The sequence below is a fragment of the Tympanuchus pallidicinctus genome, unplaced genomic scaffold (assembly GCF_026119805.1).
Source record: "Tympanuchus pallidicinctus isolate F22 unplaced genomic scaffold, pur_lepc_1.0 scaffold8, whole genome shotgun sequence".
In the NCBI taxonomy this organism is placed as follows: Eukaryota; Metazoa; Chordata; class Aves; order Galliformes; family Phasianidae; genus Tympanuchus; species Tympanuchus pallidicinctus.
In genome coordinates, this window is record NW_026294802.1 from 14,999,994 (window position 1) to 15,020,162 (window position 20,169).

The 20,169-nt window shown below is 45.3% G+C and overlaps 3 protein-coding genes across 6 annotated transcripts in view; 2 read left to right on the forward strand and 1 right to left on the reverse strand.

Moving 5' to 3' along the window:
• Nucleotides 1–228: 228 nt before the first annotated feature.
• On the forward strand, nt 229–13,474 carry XRCC6 (X-ray repair cross complementing 6). Its single transcript, XM_052667264.1, has 12 exons — nt 229–411; nt 509–624; nt 775–913; nt 3,466–3,720; nt 5,880–6,063; nt 7,422–7,608; nt 8,829–8,997; nt 9,569–9,730; nt 9,977–10,106; nt 11,314–11,414; nt 12,324–12,437; nt 12,997–13,474. Exons 1-12 carry the CDS (start codon nt 321–323, stop codon nt 13,191–13,193), a joined length of 1,845 nt encoding a protein of 614 aa, XP_052523224.1. The 5' UTR covers nt 229–320; the 3' UTR covers nt 13,194–13,474.
• Nucleotides 13,475–15,805: 2,331 nt separating this feature from the next.
• Nucleotides 15,806–18,509, reverse strand: SNU13 (small nuclear ribonucleoprotein 13). Its single transcript, XM_052667270.1, has 3 exons — nt 18,395–18,509; nt 17,700–17,820; nt 15,806–16,752 (listed from the first exon to the last, which is right to left on the reverse strand). The coding sequence occupies exons 1-3, from the start codon at nt 18,395–18,397 to the stop codon at nt 16,490–16,492; spliced, it is 387 nt and encodes a 128-aa protein (XP_052523230.1). The 5' UTR covers nt 18,398–18,509; the 3' UTR covers nt 15,806–16,489.
• Nucleotides 18,510–18,566: 57 nt separating this feature from the next.
• Nucleotides 18,567–20,169, forward strand: part of MEI1 (meiotic double-stranded break formation protein 1) — a 36,300-nt gene continuing 34,697 nt past the window's right edge. For 3 of the 4 annotated variants that reach the window (XM_052667259.1, XM_052667262.1, XM_052667261.1), the window contains exons 1-2: nt 18,567–18,700; nt 18,850–18,973. In XM_052667259.1, coding sequence (XP_052523219.1) covers nt 18,584–18,700; nt 18,850–18,973 — 241 coding nt within the window. In that variant the 5' untranslated portion in view covers nt 18,567–18,583. The remainder of the gene's footprint in view (nt 18,701–18,849; nt 18,974–20,169) is intronic. The other variant, XM_052667260.1, reaches the window with a different exon arrangement.

Genomic DNA, 20,169 nt, shown 5'->3' on the forward strand with positions numbered 1-20,169 from the left:
TCGGAGGGGCGGGGACGGAGACGAGAGGGCGGGACTTTAGCAACGTCAATCGGTCATTGGCTGAGGCTTGCCGCTTCTTCCGGGGCCGGCGTCAGAGCGGGCGGGGAGCTCCCGCCGTGTTTTCCTTCCCGCAACCAATCCTCGTGGAGATGAGGGCGTGGCTACCCGTGGGGGGGCGGGGTGAGGAGCCCTTCGCACCTCGTCATTGGTCAGAGTGGCGGAGAGAGGCGGGGATTTCAGATGAGTGACGGCCCGCGGCAAGCGGCGCGTGGCGACGGAGGTTGAGGGAGCTTTGAGCAGCCGTTCCCTCGGCGGCGGCCATGGCCGACTGGGTGTCCTATTATCGTGGCGACGGGCCGGACGAGGAGGAGGACGGCGAGCAGCAGGAGGAGGAGGGGCAGGAGGCTGTCGGTAAGATACCTTCCCCTCGGCCGAGGGCAGCTCGGGGCTGTGGTCCCTCAGTGGATGCCCCGGCCGTTGACGCAGCTGCCTTTTCCCCTCAACGTAGCGGACCACAGGTTCTCCGGGCGGGACAGCTTGATTTTCTTGGTCGATGCCTCCAAGGCCATGTTCGAACCCTACGAGGATGAGGAGGCAGTCACTCCCTTTGACATGACCATGCAGGTGAGGAACGCAGGGTGGTTGTGGCTCCCAGGGCGTTCTGCCTTCAGCACGCAGGCTGCTCATAGGAACTGCTGATTGCCAAAGGCAGCATTTTGTACTGTTACTGCCACTCGTTTTCTTCACGTTTTGACTTCTGTGCTTTCTTTTCAGTGCATCCGGAATGTGTACACCAGCAAAATTATTAGTAGTGACAAGGATCTGTTGAGTGTTGTGTTCTATGGCACGGAGAACAACAAGAACTCTGCAGACTTCAAGCACGTCTATGTCCTTCAGGAGCTGGACAATCCAGGTAGAGGAGTAAAGGGGTGTGAAGATTGCGTGAGGACATCTGTGTAGTGTTGCTAGTAACTGGCCTCTCTGAAAACAGCTGTTAAGTAAATGGAAGAGTTCTTGTTTCTGAGATGTGTTTTGAGAGGATGGGAAGCTGCACTGAGGAAAGTGACCTGGGGATGTTAGCTGACAGCCATCTGAATGTGAACCAGCAGTGTGCCCAGGTGGCCAAGAAGGCCAACGGCATCTCGGCTTGTATCAGCAATAGCACAGCCAGCAGGAGCAGGGAGGTGACCGTCCCTCTGTACTCAGATCTGGTGAGGCTGCACCTCAAGTGCTGTGCTCAGTTCGGGGCCCTCACTACCAGAAAGACATGGAGGCCCTGGAGTGTGTACAGAAAAGGGCAGCAGAGCTGTGAGGGGTCTGGAGCACGAGTCTGATGGGGAGCAGCTGAGGGAACTGGGGATGTTCAGTCTGGAGGAGGCTTATTGTTCTCTATGGCAACCAGAAAGGAGGTTGTAGTGAAGTGAGGCTGGCTTCTTCTTCCAGGTAACAGTGATAGGGTGAGAGGGAATGATCGTTCAAGTTGTCTATGAGGAAAAATCTGCTCTGAAAGAGCAGTGTTGCAGTGGCACAGGCTGCCTGGGGAGGTGGTGAAGTCACTGTCCTTGGAGGTGTTCCAGAACTGTGAGGCTGTGGCACTGAGGACATGGTCAGTGGACATGATGGGGATGGGCTTATGGATGGACTAGAGGATCTTATTGGTGTTTTAAAACTTTAATGATTAAATGATTGAGTAATGTAGAGGAATTTTAAAAACATTGTGGGAGCTTAGCCTTTTCTGTTATACCTGGTTCTGATTCCCTTTCTATGTCTGTTTTGTTTTTTTTTAATCTATTTTACTGTGGTCATCCTCTTGCTGTCTCTTAAAGAGGATCTCAGCAGAACTCTTGAAGACCCATCATGTGCTGGCCACACTTCAGAATAAGGCTCAGACTTGATAAGGCACCACAAATTACAACTAATGGAGAATATCACAGAATCACGGAATGGCTGAGGTTAGAAGAGACCTCTGGAAGCCATCTTTATGGTGGGAAGCCCCCACCTTCAATCAGGGTCAGTTAGAACAGGTTGTATAATTCGTTAACTGGGTGTTCTTTCTCTTATTTTCATAACAAATTCTTGATATTTGCTCTTCCATTTTTGTTAGGATTACACAGAATGTGCTTGTTAACAGGAGTGCCAGTTGATAAATTGGAGAAGATACCAGGGGGAGTGCAACAAAGACAAAGAGCTACAAATTCTGTGGCAGCTGAGAGTCTTGTAGGGGAACTCTGTTAACTGGCTTTTAATAGCTCTCTGTATCTCTGGGGGGGTTTCATTTCATTTTCTTAATTAGGAGTTGCAAGCTAGTGTTCTTGCTCTCATTCTTTAGTAAGCCTGGGTTTCCTTGCAAGAACTGTGCCTTGTCCTGGTTTTGGAACTAATTGCAAGTGGGACTGACAAGACTGCCCTAGGTTCTTCTTCCTTCTTTGGCAGTATATGAGGCTTCTCACTCATCTTTTTTCCTTCTCCTTCCCTGCTTGCCCTTTTTCTCTGCATTAGAGGTAGTAGCTTTGTCCTGCTTATAAAGATAGCTAATTTGAAAGGGAGATGTTTGGAAAAGGAAGTGTATTTGCTGTCATTGGAGAGATGTGTGCTCTGGAGAAGGGAGACATCATAGTTAGCTATTATGTAGTTATTATGAAAATTAATATTATTAATTAAAGGAAAGTTGAACATGAAAATAGCAAATGCACAAACAAGACATTTTTGGGCGTGATTTCAAGATTGCTGTTGAATTTGAGTGAAGAATGAAAGAAGCAGCTCTGCAGATTGCAGCAGCTGAAAAATGAAAGCTTATCCTCTTTTGTAGAGTTGTAGAAGAAGACAGGAGAATTACTTTCAGAGAAAAGTGGGTGGGAGAAGGAGTCATAGTTGGGCTGGAGTGATCCATAGGGATTTCAAAAGGCCATTGGCACCTGCTCTGAACATTGCTGAAGCCCTCGTGGTTATCTATGGGCTGAATCCAATGTCTGGAGTGATACTGCAGGCATGCAGTGCAAGGGAGCAGGAGGAATTCTCTCTCTCCCCAACCTGCCATGGAGATGCAGGATGTATTTCAGCCTTGTTGCTTTTTTGCTGGCAGCACAGCGATCTGCCATTCCTCTGCAGTGGGTGCAACTGCTGTGTTCCTTGATGAGAACTTATTCTTTTGATGCAGAGGGTTCATGATACTTTGATTCCTGCATGTTTCCTGCAACAGAAGTGCCCCACACTTATGCTGGGGCACTTTGCGTTCTCTTGGCCTTTGCAGGTGCTTTCAACTGATAACCAGCTTACAGTGTTGAAAATTAACACAGGGTATCTCAAACAGTTTTCTCAGACAGGCGGTAGAAAGGCACCACTGTAGAGCTGCTAAAGGATGTTAATCAGATAACAGCTGCAGGAAACTCTCAGTGCTTCTTTAGAAGAGTTTGCAGTACTTCTTTCAGAATTTCTGATGTTTGCAAATGCTATTATTTCCCATAGGTGCAAAGCGTATTCTAGAGTTGGACCAATACAGGGGAGATGAAGGACGAGTACTTTTCCGTGAGTCCTTTGGCCACAATGCTGACTATTCACTGGGTGAAGCACTCTGGGCCTGCTCTAATCTCTTCAGCGATGTCCGAGTCAGACTGAGCCACAAAAGGATCATGCTTTTCACCAACGAGGATAACCCTCATGCCAATGATAGTGCTAAGGCCAAGCTGGCCAGGACCAGAGCTGGTGATCTGAGAGACACAGGTCAGTATTCTCCCCTTTAACTTAAGTTCTGATTACAGGCAGAATAGAAATGATGTGACTTTGCAGCAGGTATTAACTGCATTGCAAGGTTGTGCTGGAAAAAAAAAACTGTAAAACATCAAAACTAAGGAAACTTTCTGATGCTTTCTATGAAGGCTGACTTCAAAAATAATGCCTTCTATTATGTTGGCCCACAATGTCAGAGGTGGATGTTGGTGCTGCGGTCTTAGAGGTTGAAGCTTCCCACAAATATTCTGTGGCATCTTGTTGCTGTGTGAGAGCAGAGGGGCAGTCTGACAAAATGGTGTGTGACATGGAGGTGCACGTGAAGAAAAGATGTGTCATTGAATTCCTCCATGTGGAAAAAAAGGCACCCATTGACATTTATCAACACTTGCAGAATGTTTATGGGGACCAAAGAGTGCATGTGAGCACAGTGGGGCAGTGGGTGGTGCGTTTTAGCAGTTGACCATGAAGGACAAGGCATGTTCCACACAGCCATGCACAGCTGTCACAGCACAAAATGAAGAGTGCCTCAATCATCTCACCCCTGTGAATCGTCAGATTACATCCGGGGAACTGTGGGCAGATCTGAGTATCAGCTTCGATGCATTGGAAACGGTGTTGCCAATGATGTTGGCAAAATTTGTGCCAGCTGGGTCCCATGAATGCTGACACAGGAGCAGAAGGAACATCATATGCAAGTATATCAAGACCTGTTGAACCAATAGAGGCTGAACAGTTTCCTGTATTGCATCATTACTGGTGATGAGATGTGGTGTCACCACTACAAGCTGGAGTCAAAAAAGGCAGTCCATGGAGCAGCAACTTGTAGATTCACATAGAGGAAAAGGTTTAAGATATAGTCTTTAGCAGGTAAACTGTTGTGTGGTCTTTTGGGATGGGAAACTGGTGGTTCTTATGTATTTCTGGGAACTTGGGCAATTAACTCTGACTGCTGCATCGTGTTGCTGACTGAGCTGAAAGCTCAAACTTCCAGAGTCAGACCAGAGGAGACGACAGCCTTTCTCTTGCAACACAGTAATGCCAGGTCCCCTGGCAGTTTGAGGGCTGTGAAGCACATTTCAGTCTTGGCTTCAATACGAGTCAGACTGGACTGAACTGTGCTACTACACCCACTGATTAGTCCAGATTTGGCACCTTCTGACTTCTATCTGTTCAGGCTGATGAAGGGTGGACTGTGTGGGCAACATTTTACTAGCAACAACCAACATAACAGCTGTGAAACAGTGGATTGTGCTGATGCAGACTTTTAAGTGTGTGCATGCAGGCTCTTGTTCATTGCTGACAAAAATGCATAGTTTATGGTGGTGACTGTTGAAAAATAGTGTTTTATAGCTGAGAATTTGCTCTGTCAAATAGTGTAATTGTACTCTTTGTATCTGTTGTAACTTGCATGGAAATAAATGAGGCTTTACTTTTGGAGCAACCTTTGGAAACCAGGTTGGATGACTGGTTCCCAACTATGAACACTTATTTTCTAAGGCTGCTCTATTTTCACATCATAAATCAGAATTGGAGAAGTCCATGGGAAACAAACTGTACTTTATTTCATTGTTCCACCATTTTCCAGGTAGGGAATAATAACACTAGGAAGGGAAATAACAGCACCAAGTCAGTGCAAAAGGAAGATTGCTTTAATGATTGCACTTTGAATTAGCTGTAGAGCAACAGCCTGGGCTCGGAGACTGCAGAGCAAATGTTTCATTAGTTCAGCTGTGCAGCTGAGATACCCATTGTTTTTGGAATTTAGCATATGTTCTAGATGTAGAAACTGTAAGCATCCTTGATTCATTAGACCTTAACATTGGGAAAAGGGAATTGCTGCAGTTGTTTCTTCTCTCTCTGCCTGAAGTAGGGATATGTTTTATAGGAGCTGGTCAGAGCTGTTTCGTGCACAGTTGCCCAGATTCTCAATTAGGGAGGGAACATTTTCCATGCTACATTGCTTTGACTGAAGCTGAAGAAAGTCTTTTGCTTCTTTCCCTGGAAACTTCCCCATCTGGTGCAGATGGGGCAATTTGGAGCTTACTTTTGGTCAGACAAAGAGAACTGAGGAACATGCCAATGTAAAAACAAAGAAACAAACAAACAAACAGCTTATGTGATCCTCCTCCTGTCTTTTGCTTTGTTTCTAGGTATTATCCTGGACTTGATGCACTTGAAGAAGCTCGGAGGGTTCGATATCTCTTTGTTCTACAGGGACATCATCAACGTAGCAGAGGATGAGGACCTTGGGATCCAGCCTGATGAGTCAGGGAAACTGGAGCATCTCATGAAGAAAGTACGAGCAAAGGAGACAAGGAAACGAGCTTTAGTCAGGTGTGTGCGTAGCTGTTGTATGTCATTCAACAGAGGCCACTGATGTTGTTTTTAGACTGCAGCTCACCACCTTCTTCTGGAATCATTGGCATCAGTGCTTAAATTTTTCAGTATTAATTCCTCACTTTGAGTTGGTGTTTCTTCTTAGCTTCCAAGGGTATTTGGCCTTGGTGGATGACAAATTGAGAGTGAAGGTAGGCCTCTTTTTTTGCACTGTGTGAATCTCCTGTGTTAACCTTGGTCAGAAATTATCATCGTGAAAAATGACGCCGTTGCCAAAGTAAAACACTTGCGAAAGAAGTCTGCAATGTATGGTATAAAGTGTTCAGTTTGTAGTGCAACCTGATTGAAATGAGGCTATGCTTACTCGTGTTAACTTAGGAAAAGTTGATCTCAGTGTGACTGGTAGGTATTTGTCCTATTATTTAACGGATTCATGTGGCCAGTATGTCTATGCACTTGGTATGGTTTCACACAGCCTCGATATTTCTGATCTCCTACTGAAAGATTAGAAGTGCTTACAGAGAGATTAAAGGGATCTTGACAAAGCGGATAGAAAGTATTTTTGGAACCACCTACTTCATAACAGTTGTTTTTTACCAATTGAATTCTGAACAGGTTGATGTGGGTTCGCAGTAAATGAATGACCTTTGCAGCCTCATGTTTTTCAGAATATATGAAAAAAAGATCCAACTTAAGCTGTTGTCACTGGCACTGTCCTGTTTGCAACTTTATTTTCCTCTTCTGAGAACGTTCTGCAAGTTTTCTAATACCTGAGGAGGAAGAATCCTGTGCCAGTGATATCTTTGAGATGACAGCAAATAACATTCACTGTAATCCACTATTCTGCACTCAGAACTTGAAGGCTGCCTCCAATTTTAAACCTTTTCTTGTGAATTTTTCTCAAAGTTTGGATTTTTTATCATGGTATTGTTTGTCTTGATGGTGTTCTTTTGGGGAATTTTACTCTCTGCTGGAGCAGTTGTGTGAAATTAGAGGTCACGTTGTGTTAAGCAAAAGTGAGATAGATGCCCAACCATAAACTTGTGCTGTGCTCTACCTGGGTGTAGCTGCCCTTCCAAGTGAAAAATGTGGAAGAAATATGTTAAATTAACTGTGCTTCAATAGTCTTTATGACCAGAAATGATATAATTCCAAGAATGTTTATATGTGAGTGAAATGATGAAGCAAGTAATAACATGTTTCAGTTACGCCTATGATTTTTAGGAGGGGAAGAGAAAGGAGTTTGGAGAAAATAAGTTATATGGGAAGCTGACTTTTTTTTTTTTTTTTTTTTTTTTTTTGCAAAAGTGATCCTTCAGAAGTCTCAAGTCTGCATTCTGCTTCTTTTTACACAGGTTAAATCTGTATTTGAGCAAAGATCTGTCTTTCTCTGTTGGTGTTTACAACCTTATTCAAAGAGCTTACAAGCCATATCCAGTGAAACTTTATCGGGAAACGAATGAACCTGTTAAAACAAAAACAAGGGTGTTTAATGGAAAAACGGGCAGCTTGCTTCTGCCTAGTGATACAAAAAGGGCTCAGGTAATGTACTGGTTGTGTGCCTTCTCACTCTGTGATTTTGGGGTGGTGGCGGTGGGGAGGAGCTCAGCCTTTTACTGCTTTTGTTTATCTTTCACTTTTGGGATGAGATAGGGGAGTATTTACATCTGTGTGCTCTTTGGGTTAGTGCAGTCTTTGGTAAGCTGTGCAGAGAGAGAGTGGGTTGTTTCTCTGGTGTGATACTCAAGGGAAAGCAGAGCTGCTGGTGGTAGCGTGTTCAGGAGCACAGGTCATTTCTTTCTGTAAGGCAGAATTGGTTGTCAGAGCCTAACCTTGTACTGCACAGTTGGTAGTATCTCTTGAGTCATTAGGAACACATTTTGACCACTTTATTAAACATGCAAATGTTTAGTAAAATCACAGAGGGGTTGCTCTTTACCACAGTAGCTTTATTCTGCTTTTTTTTTATTCTTTGCTTTATCTTCCTGCTTGATAGTTTATCTGATGTAGATTGAATGCTTTTTCCTCTCTGCTCGGGCACAGCCTTACTTCAAAATAGAATAGGCAGTTGCTAAATGTATTGGCACAAGTACACTTTGTTTCCTTCCATGCAAAAGCCTCATGAAATTGTACTCTAAGATTGACTGTTATTTTTATTTATACTGAACAGTAATTTTTTGAAATAAAATGCAGTTGAGCAGGGAGCTGTGCAGTAAGACCTCACATGTCTAACTTCTGGAGGTTGACTATAATATGTTTTCATTTTTATGATGCATGAATGATGCTTCAAAAGCATTGCTTTTTGGTCTCTGTTTCTGCCAGGAATGAGTAGCTGATGTTCATCTGCTAAAGCAAGTTTAGAGCCATGGTTTGGACAGGATCTCTGGAAGTATCTGCTCCAACAGTGCAGAGTGAGACTCACAGAACTGCATCAGGTCATTCAGGGCTTGTTTGGGCCAGCTCTGAGTAACTGCAAGGATGAGATGTGACAGTCTCTCTGTGCCAGGGCTCAACCACTGCCTTAGGAAATTGCATTTTCCTAATATTCAGTCCAAATTTCCCCTGGGACAGTGGTTGCAGACTATGACCAGCAATTTTAAGTGTGCCCTGATGAGGAGAATTCGCCCTGTCTTGCCTATAACCGCCTTTCCGCCTTTCGTAGTAGAAGACAGCAACTGCCTCCCCTTCTTTACCTGCCTCATCCAGCTTTTCTTCTGCTAGCATCAGTACTACCTGTTCTTCTCTGTCTCCTTCTAATTTAGACATATGGAAATCGACAGATTGTGATGGAGAAAGAGGAAACTGAAGAAGTGAAACGGTTTGATTCTCCGGGCTTGTTTCTGATTGGCTTCAAACCACTTTCGATGCTGAAACAGCACCACCATATCAGGCCCTCCCAGTTCATGTATCCTGAAGAGTCCCTAGTAACTGGTAAGCAAAGGTAGCAAGAGAAGATTCACACCTTGCATTAGGGTAACCACCTGTCCCATAAATTACTGGGGTGGTGACCACTGAGTGTAAAATCTTTGTCTAACTTAAGAACATGCTAATATTAAAATGTATGGAAATAAGCGTTACTGCCCCTCTCAGTTGCAGTTAATTTTTGTTTTCTTCAGCAGAGGAGAGCTGACTGGGCAGGGAAGAATATTGCAGTCTGAATTGTTAATTTGTTGCTTTTGGAAAAGGTCCTACAGTGTGCTGCTATTCCTGTGTCCCACCATACCAGAGAGATGCTTTGGAGATACGTGTTTCCAGTTTTCAACCTTACTTCATTTCTTAAGCGTTAGTGATTTTAGTTCTTTGCCCAGAACTCACACAGTTCTGGTCAGGAAAGATAATAGCATTGTAGAGATTTCCACCTTCTAATAGTTGTTTTTTTAACATCTGAAATAGTGCGAGTATTGCAAAGAAGTCACAGCATCAAATCTGTAATGTCTGGGGTTACATTCTAGAACAAAGGAGCAAATCTGTCAATCTGACCAGTGCAGTCTTTACTTTGCAGGCAGTACAACTCTGTTTAATGCCTTATTGATGAAGTGCTTGGAGAAGGAGGTGATGGCACTGTGCAGATACATCGCCCGCCGGAATACTCCCCCTCGCTTTGTGGCCCTGGTTCCTCAGGAGGAAGAGGTGGATGAGCAGAAAGTGCAGATAACTCCTCCAGGTATGGGAAGAGATGTTGCCTTTCCCTGCTTTGTTGGGTGCAGTCAGCATCACATTTGCTATGTTCAAGTACTGTCACCTTGTAGGTACTGGGAGGTATTATTGATTGCTGCTGCTTAGGCAAAATAGCAAGCTGGTCTGGGGAGTCATCAGACCTATCTGATAATCTTGCTTTTTCCCCTAAATTCTGATTTTGAGGCCGTGGTTCTGCGTAACTATTCTCTTGCTCTCTCTCTGTCCTGTGTAGGTTTCCACATCATTTTCCTACCATATGCAGACGATAAACGGAACGTTGATTTTACAGAAAAGGTACCAGCCAATCGAGAACAGGTGGACAAAATGAAGGAGATCATTCAAAAACTCCGCTTCAAATACAGGTACATGGAGATCAACAGTGTGTGGGATGCACGTGGGGAAGAAAGCTCAACACTATTGCTTTCTCCACTGCACACATTTTTCAGACATATTGTCCACAAGATGAGATTTTGATGCATGCATTGACTAAATAGCTTTCATTGGGATGTTGCTTCTTAGCTACTAATTTAATAGGCTCTGGCATTCTTCAGCAGGTCTACAGTAAATGTTCTAGGAAGCCATAGTTATAAATACATTGATTGGAAAACAGTCGAGTGCTTAATGATCCATACTTGGCGACCAAGCTGAGTGCCTTAAAGGTTGTGGTTGCAATAGATGTAAGACTTTGAAGTGGTCTTTAGCTTTGATCTGGATTCCGTTCCATGATGTGGTCAGGCATCATTGTGTGAGTATTTTTGTTCTTTTTAAATATTAGGAATGTGTCAATTATAAGTTTAGGTAACTCATCAAGCCTCCTCCTCCATTTCACAATGCAGTGTCCTGCATATAGGAGCTACACGTACATTTTTACTCAAGGGCTTTTGATATACCTTGTCTCCCAAACACAAATGTGTCCCTTACCTCACAGTGTCATTGCTGCAGGCACACACATAAAATGCATTCAGTGAGGAAACTTTCAAGAGTCAATGATTTGCACAAGCGAATTGCTTCCCTCTGCATTAGCCTTGTGCAAATTTATTTCTCTATCATTCTGAAATGCCAGGCATCATGTGCTTTATGTAGCATGTTCTGGAATTTTTCATAGTATTGCTCTTGTTCTCTGGGTTGTTGTAATTTGTTGCAGATATCACATTTTAATGGTCCAATCTATTGCAGATCAGGCCTGGATCTTTCAAATGAGTGTGTGCTAGAGAGAATAGCTGGGCCTTTTTTGTCATAACCAGGATAAATTTTAGGAGGGGGACTTTTATGGGACACTAAAATAAGTGGGACATAAAAAATCGTATATAAAAAGCACGGTAGTGCAGCATGCCAGTCTCTCTGTTTATCTCACATAGCTTTCTAAGTCTCCCACAGCTACCTAACACATTTGGTACATGACAGGATGGTGACTCAGCAGGTAAACTGAAAAGAGGATAAGTGATTCTTCTGGTGAGGTGGATTGATTTGTGGGAAAGAGGGAAGTTTGACTTTGAAATAGGCTGGTGGCAGATCTTATGTCTTAGCTTCCTGGCAGCACGCACTGAAAATCTGACGGATTCTTGACAGGACTGACAGCTTTGAGAACCCAGTTTTGCAGCAGCACTTCAGGAATCTGGAGGCTTTGGCGCTGGATATGCTGGAACCAGAACAAGCTGAGGATCTTACAAGTGAGAATTACTGGTAGATGTGGGGGGAGGTGGGTTTGAGGACTCCTGACTTTGTCTATTCTAAGTCAGAGTTTTGGTGCTACAAAACCAAATGCCTTTTAAAAGAATGTTTTAGTGGTGTCGTTTTCCAAGATGCAGAATTGTGGATGTTTCCGTAACGAAATGCAGAAACCTTTATTTCTTACGCTGCTGGCAAAAAGGAGAAAGGAAAAATTTTCACTTTACACTCCAAAATTGAAATTTAATTCCCCTCCCCCACCTTTTTTTTTCTTTTTTGATGACAAACATTTTCTCTGCAATTCCTGTCTTCTAGAGTCTAATAGTATTCCAGGCAGAGCTTACAGAATTATTCTGCCAGGAGGCAGTGTTGCCACCTGGTGGCTGTGACAATTTCTCAGAACATCCATCAAAGGCCACAAACCTACTCCTGAGGGAAAGGTTTTATTTGGTTTGGTTTTAAATTTTGTTCTAATCTAATCTAGGAATAGTGTTAGAGAAGCTACTTGTTTCATATGAAGTGATATCTAACAAATGATCTGGGACCCTCTGCTGGATATTGTACAAATACATGACAGAAATAACTTCTGCCTCTAACCGTAACCTTAGGTAATAAACTGTTGCATTTTAAACGTCTGAGATTAGACCTAGCTAACAGTGCCATCAACAAGGAGATCTTCTCTGTCACTCCTACCATCCCCATGTATATATTTAACAGTTCAGGGATATGTGTGTATGTATAACACAAATCCTTGATGTTATCAAGAGCTGTGAATTTCTCATTTGTGATTATTGTAACAAAGCATTGCATTCTGCATGCTTGCAAGATGCTGGCATAGTAGCTTTTACAGAAGCAAAGTTGTATCAGGCAATTTGCTTTTCTTGAGGGGACAAATCTTTCTCTTTTGCCAGTGCCAAAGACTGAAGAGATGAGCCGCAGGCTGGGCAACCTGGTGGAGGAGTTCAAGCAGCTGGTTTATCCTCCTGACTACAACCCTGAAGGGAAAGCTGCAAAGCGAAAACAAGGCAAGTAATGACAGTGCGGATGCACAGCACGGTGTCTGTGGTATTTTCAGTTGAGGCTTCTGCATTTTCATTTTTCAGTGATTCACAGGGAGCAGAGACTACTGTGGTATCAAGCTGGAGAACTGCTAGAATGAGAAACTGCCTAGTGAAAACCCAGAGTGGTATAAAAGGAATTAATGCCTTCAGTCTGTATGTTGGGTGAGGAAGCAGACATTTATGCATGGACAATTTTGCAAGTCCAGAATGACCATTTTGGGGGATAAGTAATGCTCAGGTCTAACTGTGATTTGGGAATGTGCAAAATTGTGCATAAAGCAGGAGTGTCAGCTGAATTCCCTATGTGAACACGGAGTTTTGTACTTGAGTTTGAGATCGCTGCTATAAGTGAAATACTGTATAGTTTACATATTGACACCTACTGTAGAAAAAACACTGAGTATGTAGATGGCCATTAAAATATCATTCTAATGGCTGTTAACTTGGTATGTATAAGAAATGCTGATGTCTTTCAATTGTGAAAATTTTAAAAATCTTGGTGGTTTAAAATTTCTCTTTCCAGCTGGTGATGGTCAAGCAGAAAAGAGGCCCAAGACAGAAATCTCAGAAGATTCCCTGAGGAGTTACGTGCAGAATGGCACTCTGGGCAAGCTCACTGTCTCTGCTCTGAAGGATACATGCAGGCATTACAGGCTGAGGAGCGGGGGGAAGAAGCAGGAGCTCATAGATGCACTGACTGAATACTTCAGTGGGCGCTAAGCAGGAATGGAAGGCCATGGTTGACTTCCACTTGCTTAAAGTTGCGGTTGTTGTACTTGACTTCTGAGTTTGCTTAATCTTGCCACAGAGGAGGAGGCCAATGGTTGCTGAATCTAGCACTGGAGAAACTTCTGGCTTGTAGTTTCTAAGCATTTCTGCAAGCTCAGATACTGTTCACAGTAGCAGAATTAAATGTCCTGCTAACTCAGGTTGCACACAGATCACAGTTGTGCCTTTCTGGTTTCTTAATAAAGTTATTTTGGACTTTTTTCTTTGCAACACCAGCTGTACCATCTTTTCATCACGAAGACAGCAAAATTCACTTAAATAAGAAAGCAAATAATTTGTGTGACACCACACGAACACATGCAGCAGATCAAGTCTGTCTGCCAACAGAGCATGTAACCACAGTGGTTTACTTTGCTGCCAGCATCAGTGCTTGTAATCAAATTGTGTTCTTTTTCTCCCATCAGTGTTATAAAGATTACTAGCAGATCACAAAAGAGAGAACCATTACTAGTGATCAGGAGCCAATCCTTTGGGCAGAACAGCAGTACTTCATAGAGCTGCTCAGCCAGGTCTTCATTTTTTAAATGGTAAAGAAGAAAAAAGTCATGTGTTCTGTGGAAAACTGCAAGCACTTATCCAAGCTAAATCACTGAGATGGCATAGTGCTTTTCCGCCTCTGTAGTGAGTGTGAGTCAGAGTATTATACAAGTTCCTGTGCCAAAACCCGTGCCCAAAAGTAGCAGACTGTGGAGAGTAGCCCTTGTTTGTTACTCAGAGTGTTTTTAAAATCATACTGATAAAGCTGCATGTGGGGTTGTACGTCTTGTTCTTTAAACTTTCACCCTTGGGATGTCCCACCTGCATTGCAGCGCAAGATGAGTTAAAATGATAACTTTGTGGCTAGTTGTTTAGCTGACCTGTAACTTAGCACTGAACGCAGCCGTGGAATACATGAGTTATTTTGGTCTGCATGGTGTTTGTGTTCAGCAGATTCCTGTTTGGCACACTCCGTTAGGCAACTTATTGAAGAGTTAAGTTGTAAATTAAGGTCATGGCTGTGCTGTGAGTGCAGAATATGTATTGGGAGCCAGCTGAAAGCAGCCTGAGAACTGCGACCACTCTAGCTGTACCACTACACTGCCCACTTCCACCCGCAGTGCTTCAAAAGAGCAGCTAACATACTGAGCCCTGCAGACTGAAACTCACGTCTTACTTTCAATCTGCTTACATTATGATAGGTATTAAGAATGTCTAAGCAATAAATTCCTTTTTGCCCCTAGGTGGAGAAGTTACTGTAAATGCTTGTCTTAGCAAGGCCTGAATTGAGTGCAATATAATAATGAGACTACCTTCATTTTGTGAGTTTTCCTATCCCAGATGCCCTTGTTAACTTCTGTCTTGGCTTGCTAACCCCCAGGCACATTATGTTCCAGGCTTTAGATAATTATGTTTCTTCTAGGTTATTACATCTCCCTTTCTTCTTTTTAAGGCAGGCTATTGCATTAAAAGTAAGTTTACCAGGGTTGGCATTGGAAGGCTTCAAAGCAGAAAATTAGCTTTATTTACTCTGGAATCCTTTATTTCTGTTTCATATGTGCGTTGTGTTACATTAGCTGTCCTGGCACAGTACAGATAGGGCAAGCTGTGGTTTTAAATGACTAGCTCAGTGATCAGAACTGGTAGATGGAACAGCAGGCTTTCCAAAATTTGTACAAACAATAGGGCTCTAAGATCTTTGTATACACGACAGTAATATTCTTGCTAAGATGAATTTATCAGCCCTTTACAAAAAGATACAATTTGTCTTAAGTCTTGTGTGAGCTGCTTTCATCTGCTTGAGATGTACTTAATAAAAGGTATGCAGTTGGTACCACTGTGAGAATGTTAACACAACTTATTTTCCCTTCTGTTGCTGCTGCTGACCTATTGGTCTTTCCACTCTAGTTTTCCTTTCTGCCTCAGAAAGGTGGGAGGCACAGCTGAGCTGGGCAGCCACACAAGGAGACAAAATGCTGGGGATAAGCTTCCAGCTGTTAAGTCCAGGCATCGTGCAAAAGACTCCAATGCAGAGGTTTACATTTCTGCTCAAAACAGAAATGGAATTTATAACACAACATGCACTGAACTACAGCTAGCTCCATAAAACCACCGCAGATCCAGAATGCTGGTGGAGCATTCATGCTTTTCAAGATCATGAAATTATGTATCGCCTTCTTGAGTGACGGGTTGTTTTATCTGAGAAATCACTTTGTCCACTGTTGTCCTGGCCATGACTTAAAGGGCTGATCTTCAGGCACATAACTATAGTGCAGCAGCTTCTCTAAAAGCGTGAGATCATTTTTACAGTCATTGCCAGATGTGCAGTACTTATCAGACACAGCGAGCTGCTCTCTATCCAAGAGTGAGTTTTATATTTAGATGTCTTAAGAAGCCCAAACTTTGCAGATCACTGTTGCAATCCATGCAAAGAAAACTGAGGGAATATTCATCTACTACACAACGATGGCCTTAAGGCAATCTCTGAGCAGTTCAGCTTCACAAGTAGGAACACTTCAGTTAGCAAGTGCTTTCCCGAGGGAATGACAATTCTGGACGTTCCTGTGTTTAGATTTGTCAGTAATTTTATTTTCTTTAAAAAAAAAAAATCAGCATTTAAAAATAAGTGAAATTAGAGATTTTCCCTTGTGCACTACCGTACAATTTCAGCTCCCCATAACCTCTTAGAGAAGTCTCCTGCCTGATCTGAAGGGAGGGTTGTGCTATGTGTACTGATCCTGGCTCTACCAGCTGCTACACAGTAGCCACAGTCCTATGCTTGGTCTTTGCTGCTTCACTTCAAAGCAACAACTCCCACAGCCCAAATACACGTGATGTGCTGCGGAACCAACATACCTTATTCCCCCATAGAGTAAACCATTCTGAAATAGAGAGATACACCTGTTAGAGGCTGAAGTATTAGGAAGCTAGTGGGTAGGTTACAAAAGTCCTGAGCAGGCAGACGTGGAGATAGGCAGGGATTTTTTTTCTTTTAAACGTCAAGCAGTAAATACAGTTGTACTATCACTTTTCAAGAAGTATTACAAGAATGGGTGTTGGAGTGGAATAATAGAAAAAGGGAGGGGAGAAGAGGCAGAGACACTTTAAGAATTAAGCCACTATTAAACAAAAATGTGATTTTTTAAATGGAACACTGATATCAAAACTATAACGTCATCAGCTAAAGCTAGACATTAATCCCCCCTGACTTCACCATTACCCATTCCACACACACTCAAACTCCTAGGTGCTCAGACCAACAGTCTCTCTATAGCTTGCTGTACAGACTGGATCTGAGGCTTTAGCTGCGATCCCTCCTTGATAGTGATGGAGCAGGCGATGACAGGCCGGGAAACCCCACAGGCCCGGCCCAAGGCCTGCTTGGAGCGCACGAACACATAAGGAACGTTTTTGTCCTCGCAGAGAAGAGGGAGGTGCAGGATGATCTCCAAGGGTTCAGCATCGGCAGCCATCACAATGAACTCTGCTATTCCTCGGTTCAGTGTTTTGGTGGCTGTAAAAAGAAACTAAAACTAAGTCTAGGTTCCGTGAAGCACATCGCATGAACAACATTAAGAGATGCTGAAGTCAGCATGAGCAAGAAGGCGGGCCAAAGAAAACTGTTACCTACAGGGCCATGTAATAGCACAGCTCCGAGTCCAGAATGAACAATTTGCAGTCAGTAGCGCACCCATGAGAGGAAGAAGGCTGACCATTGAGTGCCAACAGCAGGTCCCAAGGAGGGACTATTCATAGGGTCACATCTAGGCTACTGCACCCAGCTCCACACCTTGAGAGATTCACAAAGGAGTGAGGCCAGCACAGGGCTAGCAGCTGGAGCACTCTGCAGATGAGACCAAGGGAGCTGGATCTGTGCAGACTGGAGAAAAACCAGCCAAGGTGGGTATGGAGGAGAATAACTGCTGCCTTGTGCCACACCAAGGAGACTGCAGAAAGGACGGAGCCAGGCTATCCCCATGAGCACACAGTATAAAGGACAAGTCGCAGACTGTGACTGTTGCCTTGAGGAAATTCTGGGGACATGAGGGGAAAAAAATTCTGGCACGAAAGCAGTTTAAGCCACAGGAGACACTGTGGAATTTCCACACTTAAGAATTTTTTTTTTTCCTCAAATAAAGCTTAACCAGATGAAGCCCTGAGTAGCCTTGACCCAGCTGTGAAAGGTGCCATTCTCTGACTGCGCTACAGAGCTCCCCTCAAACCCCAGTTATCTTATGATTTTAAGCTGGCAAGACACCTGGTCATCCCAGCGCCGCATCACAAATGATCACAGCACATGCACCAGGAACACACTCCAAGCAGCTAGGAGGAGGAAAGAGGGGGACACTCGTGACAGCCAGAGCTATGAAAAATAATATTCATGGCTCACAGCTGGAGAAAAAACTATCATCTCCAGCTACAGCTTCCCACAGCATTCCCAGCACGCCTTGCTTGTCCCACCTTCATTGGCTCCTTTGCGTAGCTGCTTGTAGTTGCAGGACTGTTGCACGAGGTCCAGCAGCGTCTTGGTGAGCTGCGCGTCAGCCAGTGGATAAGCTTTGGGGTTCACCTCTGCCTCACTCTAGAAACAGGAGAAAGGAAAAGATGGGAGAGCACTACATCAGGGGCAAAGCAGTTTGTTCCGAGGGACATTAGAGACGCAGCAAGTCCACCACGTGTAGTGCATCACATATGGTTGAAAAAGAGCTCCAGGATCACCCAGTCCAACCTTCAGCCCACCCCCATCATGCCCAATGACCACATCCCTCAGTGCCACATCCACACGGTTCTGGAACACCTCCCTGGTCGGTGACCCCACCACCTCTCTGGGCAGCCTGTGCCACTGCAGCACCGCTCCTTCTGAAAAATGCTTCCTGATACCCAACCCGAACGTCCCCTGGCGCAACTTGAGGCAATCACCTCTCATCCTACAGCTACTACCCAGAAGAGGAGGCTGCCCGCCCGTCGCCACAACCTCTTTCAGGCACCTACGCATACGTATACCACGTATATCAGCCCACAACCCGCCCCTGGATGCCCCTCGGCGCAGCCCCACGCAGCGCGGCCCCCACGTGCTCCCCGCCCGCCCGCCTCCTGCCTGGGCATGGAAGCGGACCCTTCCCCGGACATCTCGCATCTCCCCCGGCCGCGCTCACCATGGCGGCGGCGGCGGCGGCACGGTGCAGCTTTCAGCGCAGCGCAGCGCAGCGCAAGAACACTCGGGCCCAAGCCTCCAGCGCGCAGCGGGCCGCACGCCGCCGGAACTGAGGGCACGGCGGAGGGAAGAGGCGGGCCGGACTTCGCCGAGGGCCCTGCCCACCGCGCACCCTAGCGGCCGTGGGCCGATGTCGGCGGGCTGCGAGCGGCTGCGCGACCGGCACGGCGCGCGGTGGACCCTGCCGTTCCGGCCGCCGCTTTGCCTCGCGTGCGCCGTGGAGACCTTGGGCGATGGCGGAGCCTCGGTGGGGCTTCCCCTTCCGTCTAAGCCTCGGTACCCCCAGCAGCCCGCTCCCGCCTTGAGGCAGGGACTCGGAGCACGCGGGGTGACGCTTTTTCTGCCGCCATAAGCGTTGGGGCGGGCCTGGCGCTAACGATTGTCTTCCACCCGCAGCTGGTGCGGAAGAAGCACGCGCTGTCCCGTTTGCGCGATGCCCTGGCGTGGCAGGCGCTGCCGGTCGTCCAGCTGCTGGCTCCAGACGAGAGGGGCTGCCTCTGTCTGATAGGAACGCTCTTCGGTAAGAGCTCCTACGCGGCCTAACGCAGCACCAAGGAGTGCCCTTTGCATAGGCTTTGGTTGGAAGGGACCTCAAATACCAGCCCGGCTCAGACTGCCCGGGGCCCCATCCAACCTATCGTTGAATCTCCAGGGATGGGGCACCCACAGCTCTCTGGGCAGCTGTGCCAGCCCATCTCTGCCTTCTGAGTGACAATTTTACCTGACGTTTAGTCTAAATTTCTCCGCTTTTAATTGAAAACTGTTCCACCTTGTCTTATAGCTATCTACCCATGTGAAAAATCAGTGCCCCATCTGCTTGTAAGCTTCTTTGAAGTACTGGAAGGCCGCAATGAGGTCTCCCTGCAGCTTTCTCTTCTCCATACTGAACAAGCCCATCTCCCTCAGCCTGTCTTCATAGGAAAGGTGCTCCAGCCCTCTGTGCATCTTTATGACCTCCTCTGGCCCCACTCCAACAGCCCCACATCTTTCTTATGCTGAGGTGCCAGGTGTAGATGTGATACTCCAAGTGGGGCCTTGCAAAGGCAGAGCAGAGGGGGACAATCACCTCATTCATCCTGCTGGCCACCCTTCTTTTGGTGCAGCCCAGGATACTGCTGGCCTTAGGAGCACGCTGCTGGTTCATGTCCAGCTTTTCATCTATCAGGATTCCCAGGTCCTTCTCCGCAGAGCTGCTCTCAATGAGTTATTCTCCCAATCTGTAAACGTATCTGGGATTTCTCTGATGCAGGCTTCTCCACATTCAACTCCCCCCAAAAATGGCAGTAGACCACTGAAATACCCAATTCCATACTTCCGCCAATGTTCTCCTTTACGTGTTGCTATTCCCCATGGAAAAGGGTCTGTCATTGCAAATAGAATAGGGCAATTAATTTCCCTCTTCCCTGGGGAGCAGACCTGGCATGCTAATAAAGCTCCCACAGCTTTCCTAAGCATCTTGACAGATCTTTAAAGTCTTTACAGGGAACTGAGTGCTCTGGCTTATGACTCTTCCCAGAACACCCTCTGTTCTGGTCTCATGCCTCAGTGCTTTCTCATCTTGTGGCACTACATGAAGATCCACACAGAAATGGAAGCGTGAACTTAAAAAGAGTTACAGAAGTTAATATCAAATGGTAGAGTATTTCTTTCCCCCACTGTCTTTTTATATTTGTTGAAATCCCTCTAGCTGTAGGATTACAACACCTGTTTCTTCCT